Source organism: Culex quinquefasciatus, chromosome 2 (genome assembly GCF_015732765.1).
Source record: "Culex quinquefasciatus strain JHB chromosome 2, VPISU_Cqui_1.0_pri_paternal, whole genome shotgun sequence".
NCBI lineage: Eukaryota > Metazoa > Arthropoda > Insecta > Diptera > Culicidae > Culex > Culex quinquefasciatus.
In genome coordinates, this window is record NC_051862.1 from 54,488,188 (window position 1) to 54,495,672 (window position 7,485).

General features: G+C 46.1%; 1 protein-coding gene across 1 annotated transcript; it reads right to left on the minus strand.

The window, feature by feature from the left end:
* Positions 1-1,463: 1,463 nt before the first annotated feature.
* LOC6047102 (2-hydroxyacyl-CoA lyase 1) lies at positions 1,464-6,504 on the minus strand. The gene is made up of 5 exons (XM_038256081.1): positions 6,361-6,504; positions 6,236-6,306; positions 5,778-5,900; positions 1,933-3,245; positions 1,464-1,874 (listed from the first exon to the last, which is right to left on the minus strand). The coding sequence occupies exons 2-5, from the start codon at positions 6,281-6,283 to the stop codon at positions 1,655-1,657; spliced, it is 1,704 nt and encodes a 567-aa protein (XP_038112009.1). The 5' UTR covers positions 6,284-6,306; positions 6,361-6,504; the 3' UTR covers positions 1,464-1,654.
* Between the last annotated feature and the right edge of the window lie 981 nt (positions 6,505-7,485).

The following is a 7,485-nucleotide window of genomic DNA, read 5'->3' on the forward strand; positions in this document are numbered from 1 at the left end:
ATAGCAGGCGACGCGATACTGCCCTGATGAATTCCTACTGTTTGTCACTTTGAAACCATTCGCTCCCGAACACTCTCTTTTCTACTCTCCTTCTCTCTCTGATCGGCTCAGTCTCCGAACGGCTCAGGCAGGCCGAACGTCGCCGATCACTCTGAACTGAAAACATTTTTTCTCTGATGCGCTGCGTTATACTTATTGATTTGGGTTGCCTAAAATCAATGTTATCAATTAAATTGTGCATTCATTTTGATTTCATTACATTATAGACACCATTCAAAGAAACATCCACCAAGAAAAAATCAAATTGATGGCAAACTGAGGGAAGAAAAACAAAAAGACTGCCGCGCTGGCGTTTTGTGAGAATGGCTCTTCGCTGAGCATGGTAGTGTGTGAGTGTCGTCGAGCGACGGAGTAGGCAAAAAATTTCACGATGCATTTGTTCGCTGAGTGAACAGTTCGGGCCACTCGCTGACTGCTTGCGAGTATCATTCGCTCATGAATGCTAGCGGGTTAGAATAGGCGAGTGAGTGGTTTCTGTTCATTGAACCGAAAATCAGGACCCTAAATACCCAAGCTAAGTTCAATTTTCTATGTAAAGTGATTGTAGATGGGCCATTAAAGAGGTTGTATCTCAGCATCTCAACAAAGTAAATAACAACAAAAAAAATGTAAGAAGTTATCTCAGCCAACAAACTCCGCAAACTTTTTAAAAGTAGCTTTTGTTCCCGGCATTTTTGCCACTAAGCGAACAAACAAAACCTTTTCTCCCAAATCCTCTCGGGACTGTGAGGGCGTAGCTTTGAAACACAGTGTGGAATATTACGTTCTTAGAGATTTTTGATTGTACCAGGCAACGTCACCGTCACGTTTTTTAACAGCCATAACAAACGACCAAAGGGTCATTCTTATGCCAAATTCCGAAAAAAAATACATTCGAAAGCACACGATTAAGTTTGAGGAGTTAAAAAATTATGAAAAACTAGTCAATAATGGTCAAACTCATCACATTTTCAAATCAACTTTTCCATCTGTTTATACTACAACATTTATGTTTTTGTCTGTTCTGCAACATTGTGGAATATTGGTACACTTTAAAGAGTAACCCTCCAATGTTAAAGAAAACACGTCATTCAAAAATGAGTAAAATTTGTTCTAGCTGTAACATTAATCTAGAGGCTGAGTTATTAAATTTTTGAAGAATAACATGTTTTTTTCCGGAACTTTGAGCCCGTCATCAAATCGGGCATCGATATCGAAAAATGAACTTTGAATTCATGATCAGGAATCAAATTTTTTGCCTAAAGCTGATTTCCCGGAAATCCCTCCTCAAGCACCGGAAATTTGTAGCGGGTTTAGAGACACATTGCATAGACGCCGTTGTTCCCATCACGTCACTATGTATCAAGAAATTAAAAATCGGAGTAAAAGTAGACCAGCGGATTCTCAGAAATTTAAACATAAGATAGATGAATAAAAATACGCATTTATTTGTCCTTATAACATGATTTCAAAACCTAAACCACCAGTCAACCCCTGTTTAGACAATACTAACATTTGAATGTGCTTTTCTATAGTCTTGTAAGTAATAAACGCAAAGTGCATCGCACTTTTTTTTCTCTTCCCCAAAACAAAACATCGCCTTGCTTCCCCCAGCTCACAGCTTCGACTCGGTCAGCCACTGGAAGTCCTGGGGCTTGCGGTCCGCCTGCGGACTAATGATCACGTTGATGATGGTGGGCCGATCGGTCAGGACGAGCGCCTCCTTCACGGCCTTCTGCAGCTCGGGGATGGTGCGCACAAAGTGGCCCGTCGCACCGAACATGCCCATCATCGCCTCGTAGTGCGTCTCGACGGCCAGGGCCGTTGGTGGGGTTCTATGGATATCGTTAAGGTTAGAAGAAGTGTCGTTGTTACTGATTAATGGATACTTACACCTGGGTGAGGTCACCTCCTGATCGCATGTCATCATAAGTTTGCTTATCGAAACCGGAGTAGATGCCTCCGTTGTTGACGATCACGATCACAACCGGCAGCTGATAACGCATCATCGTTTCGATCTCCATTCCGGAAAAGCCAAATGCAGAGTCACCCTCAACGCAGATCACTTTCTCTCCAGGGAATCGATCACGGCAGACCAGCGCAGCTGCAATGGCAAATCCAGGTCCAACGCCCATGGTTCCGAAGGTTCCAGCGTCCAACCGATGCCGGGGCCATTTGTTGTGCAGGAAGGTTCGCCCAATGTCCATGGTGTTGGCACCCTCACTGACGATGATCGCGTCCTTCGGAATCAACTCCTGCAGATGGTGGAACACTGCATGGTAGTTCAACGGTACCTTCACGTCCTGCGCCATCTTGTCCACGATCTTACGATTCTTGTCGCACTTGGCTCTCAAATCGACCCACCAGTCGTTCTTGTTATCAAACGTGAAATGCATATTGGCCAGTTCATCAATCAGCTGCTCCGTAAACGGAACAATGTCCGACTGAACAGCTACCGAACTGAGCACACTGTTGTGCAGCTCTTCCGGGTTCAGATCAACCTGGATGATCTTAACTCCTTCGCTGTACCGCGGAGCTCGTCCAAAGTGGAGCATCCAGTTCAAGCGAGCTCCCAGCAGCAGAATACAATCCGCCTTCTGCAAAGCCAAAGTCCGAGCCGGAGCCACACACTGCGGATCCAAGTCCGGAACGACTCCCTTTCCCATTGGCGTTGGCAGAAATGGCAAGTTCGTCTGGTGCACCAACTGACGAAGATGAAGTTCAGCCCTGGCGTAAGCCGCTCCCTTCCCAATGATGATCAACGGTCGCTTTGCATTCGCCAACAGGTGCGCCGCCTGGCGGACACACTTCTCGCTCGGAAACGCAATGGGCGGTTCCGGATGGGCGTACTGTTTCGGAACCTTTTCTTCTGGGACGCGAGCCAACAGTAGATTACCAGGGAAATCCAGATAAGCCGCTCCCGGACGTCCGTAGCAAGCCAGCCGTACGGCTTTTTCGACGTGCTGCGGAATCAGCGTCACTCCAGCAGGTCGAGCTGAGTACTTGCAGTAGGGGCGACTCAGCTCAACCTGGGGGCACTCCTGGAATCCACCGATTCCCTCGTGATCCTGGAAGGTAGATCCACCGATGACGAGCAGCGGCCAACAGTTGACCTGGGCGTTGGCCATACCACCGGTAACGTGCAGCAATCCCGGACCGGATACCACCAGACAGATGCCCGGCTTGCCGGTGAGATAGCCGATGGCCTGAAAAGGAAAGCGTTTTAAAAGATCTGATCTTCGACATTATTAGCCCATAACTCTACCAATCCAAATAAGGATGTCTGAATGAGCCTACGCGGAGAAACATCAGTTCCCAAAATCGTGAATTAGCGTTCATGAAATTCGGTCATGAAAAAAATGTTCTTTCGCATGTTACATTTATTTTGAAACCTTCCATGGAACTTGAACTCTTTGTTAGTTGTTCCGGATTTTATGAACGCTTGTTTACGATTTTGGGAACCAAGTTTTCTCCATGTATAACTTTACAGATCTAGACTTTTTTATTAGGTCCTATAAAAACACAAAACACAATAGCTTATAGGACCTTTTCAAGGAAATCTGATCTCAATATGATCAATGTGATCTGAATTTGATCAAACCAAAAACATCGTTCCAATTTATTTTGCGCGTATAAAAATCTAACGAGAATTTCCCCTACAAAGGTTTAGGCTAAATATACCCTTTTCAGCGCCAGCTGGAAGATCGCGATCGCGCCGAAATGGAGCAGCTGTTCCGGCAGAACGAGACGCGTAAGTTCTACGAGAAAGTTAACCGGTCCCGCAAAGGCTATGCGCCGCAAGCCAACACTTGTCGGGACGCCGAGGGAAACCTTCTTATGGACAAAGGCGAGGTGTTGAACAGGTGGCAGCAGTTCTTCAACGAGCACCTCAACGGCGATGTAGCGCATGGAGACGGCTTTGAAGCCCAACTTGGACCGCCTGCTGCCGACGAACAGTTCCCGGCACCTGATCTGGAGACGGTGAAGAAGGAGATCAGGCAGCTGAAGAACAACAGGGCCGCCGGTAAAGATAGGTTACCCGGTGAGCTCTTCAAATATGGAGGAGAGCAGTTGGCGAGGGCGATCCACTTGGTGATTTCTAAGATCTGGAGGGAGGAGAAACTACCAGCAGAATGGATGGATGGTGTCGTGTGCCCCATCTACAAAAAGGGCGATAAGCTGGACTGCGGCAACTACCGCGGCGTCACGCTTATCAACGCGGCCTATAAAATCCTCTCCCAGATCCTCTGCCGTCTGCTGACACCGTACGCACGGAGGTTCGTGGGCCCCTATCAAGCGGGGTTTACTGGCGCTCGGGCCACCACGGACCAAATTTTCTCGCTCCGGCAGATCCTCGAGAAATGCCGTGAGTACAACGTGCCCACACATCACATCTTCATCGATTTCAAGGCAGCGTACGATACAGTCGACCGCGAACAGCTATGGCAGATCATGCACGAGAACGGATTTCCGGACAAACTGACTCGGCTGATCAAGGCTACCTTGGATCGTGTGATGTGTCACGTGCGAGTGGCAGGAGCTAGCGGACCCCTTCCAATCGCATCAAGGGTTACGACAAGGTGACGGCTTATCCAATGCGCTGTTCAACATCGGACTTGAGGGAGTTGTGCGAAGAGCGGGTATAGACACGAGAGGCACGATTTGCAACAGGACAGTCCAACTTCTTGCTTATGCGGACGACATTGATATTATAGCGAGAGACCTAGAGACGGTGAAAAGGGTTTACACCGCCTTAAAGACGCAAGCAGGACGAATTGGATTGGTCATGAATACGACGAAAACAAAGTACATGAAAGGGAGGGGCTCAAAGGACGTTGACCCCCCAAGACTCACCCCTCTAGCTGTGGATGGCGATGTGCTGGAGGAGGTGAGCGAATTCGTGTACTTGGGATCGCTGGTAACGGCCGACAACGACACCAGCTTAGAGATCCGGACTCGTATCCACTCCGCGAATCGCGCCTACTTTGGATTACGGAAAACCTTGACATCTGATCGAGTGCAACGCGCCACGAAGCTGACCCTGTACAAGACACTGATTAGACCGGTTGCCCTCTATGGCCACGAGACCTGGACGCTGCGGCAAGAGGACGAACGAGCCCTTGGAGTTTTCGAACGGAAGGTGCTGCGAACGATCTACGGTGGAGTACGTACAGCTCAGAACGAGTGGCGAAGGCGCATGAACCACGAACTGCACGCGCTGCTGGGAGAACCGACCATCGTCACCCTAGCGAGAATCGGGAGGCTCAGGTGGGCCGGCCAAGTCGCGAGGATGGACGAAGACCATCCTGTCAGGATGCTCTTTGACCGCGCGCGACCGGATGGCGGCACTGGCCGAAGAGCAGGAGCGCAGCGTGCACGATGGGGTAATCAGATCGAGGCGGACCTAAGAAAGATCTGCAACCTAGGAGACTGGCGAGCTGCAGCCCAGAACCGAGCAACATGGAACAACCTTCTTGATACAGCACGGGCACCGCGTATGGTGTTCTAAGCTGTTTGGTATGGTATGTATACCCTTTTCAGAAATTTAATTATGCATTATAGCTTTCATGAAGTGTTTTTAACTGTTTCAAAGTAATGAATGGCTCAAATATAAGTGAGCAAACAATGGCGGCTAACTGCAAAGTGACGAGAATAGCCTAGTGTGACGAAAATGGGTATATTTTCCCTAATTGAGAAAAGCATAGAGTTCATTCTATTTTTCAAGATTGACGACTTACCTGTGCAGCATAACAGGCAGACTGTTCGTTTCTCATCCCAATATACTTGAGCCCCTCGGCCTGCATCGCCATCGAGAGCTCTATCACCGGTATCCCGACGATTCCAAACACATACTCGACGCCCTGATAAGAATAAAACAAGGTGATTACAAGTGTTTTGTATTTCCTTTTTTCTTTCAAGCAAGTTTATCGCAGATACACAGAAACAGGTCAGATTATTGGCCATTAAAAAACCAGCACCAGATAAACACAGTTAGCAAATTCCAAAGTTCATTGCTACCCGGCTATCATGGCAAGATAAATAAGCTAAATTTAGGCATGGACATGTTGCATGTCGTGTAAAACGTATCATGTAATTAGATAATAGCTCATCTATCCGGTGCGTAGTGTTGAATCCTTTTAATCGACGAATAAATCTGATTTAAAAGAGACATGTCCAATTTTAGCTTGCTAATTACCTGTTCTTTGAGCGATCTCGCCAGTACAGTATTGCCGTCCACCTCCATTGTCTCCGAACTTAATGAACAATCTAAAAAGATGGATTACAACATTAAAACTTTTCAATTATCGCTGCTCAACCCACCTTATCACTCAAACCCGGATTGGCACACCAACAACTACAAAAACAAGACTGGCAAGTCACTGCTAAGCCTACGAGGAGTAGAGAGGCTTGAAAACACGTCCGCTCCGAACGCAAGCCGAATTTGTTTTGGTTCCCTGGGTTTGGCAAAGGAACGTCAAATCATTCGCCGATGAAAGGAGAGACGGTGAATGTGAGAATGATTTTACTGTGAAGCGTTTTTTCCGAAGGGAGAGTGTGATATTTGGCTGCGTTCTTGGAAGATTGTTTGAATGAGCAGTTGGAATTAGAGACCTTGAATAGGTAGACTGGTCTAAGCTGACTAAATCGATCTGGCAACGTATGTTTTGAGCTTGGCAACACTGATAAGTTTTGCTTAAGGATCTCTAGTAGGAATTGGATTTTAGTTAAATGTCGGGTTTGGGTTTGGGTTTGGGTTTGGGTTTGGGTTTGGGTTTGGGTTTGAAGCAATAAAAGCAAAATTTATTTTTTTAAATTTGTCTCAACAGGAAATCATTTGTTACAAAATCTACTTTTTATCATTAAAAGATATTATTTGAAAAAAAATGACTAAAACAAAACATTTCATTTTGGTGCACTCAGTTCGTACATAGAGTAACACAGAGTTACTACAGCCCACAGTGGGCGAAATGGAACCCAAAATCGGACTTAATTGAACGCGGCTGGTTCCCTGGTATGAATAATAGTGTTTCTTATGTAAAAAAAATCGGGGAATCGATTGGTGATGGTTTCATCCACCGCACGAAACGGCATAGGGTCCATTTTGCCCCAATTCCCCATTTTTTCACATTTTTTTCTTGAAAATCGGTCTGTATTTAGAGCGGAGGCTTTATGCGGCCTTCCAAAATGCACTTAACTTATGTGAAAACGTCCCAGGAATCCAGTAAAAATAACCACTTGCACCGCAAAAATCATCTAGGGTCCATTTAACCCCAATTCCGCTATAAAAGCATTTTTGGCCGTTTTCAAATGTTAGGTCAGATTTTAAAAATCTGAAAATATTTTTATCGTAAAGATCAGACAATTTTACATATGAATGACGATTTGCACTTGATAGTTTGACACATTTATGTTGATAAAAATAAAATGTATATGAAAGGCAGTTTA

Coding starts and splice junctions, on each gene's coding strand:
- LOC6047102 (XM_038256081.1), bottom strand. CDS start 6,283: ATGGAGGTGGACGGCAATACTGTACTGGCGAGATCGCTCAAAGAACAG. Junction 3,246..5,777: donor CTGCCTGTTATGCTGCACAG/GTAAGTCGTCAA, acceptor TTTCCTTTTCAG/GCCATCGGCTATCTCACCGG. Junction 1,875..1,932: donor GGAGGTGACCTCACCCAGGT/GTAAGTATCCAT, acceptor CGATATCCATAG/AACCCCACCAACGGCCCTGG.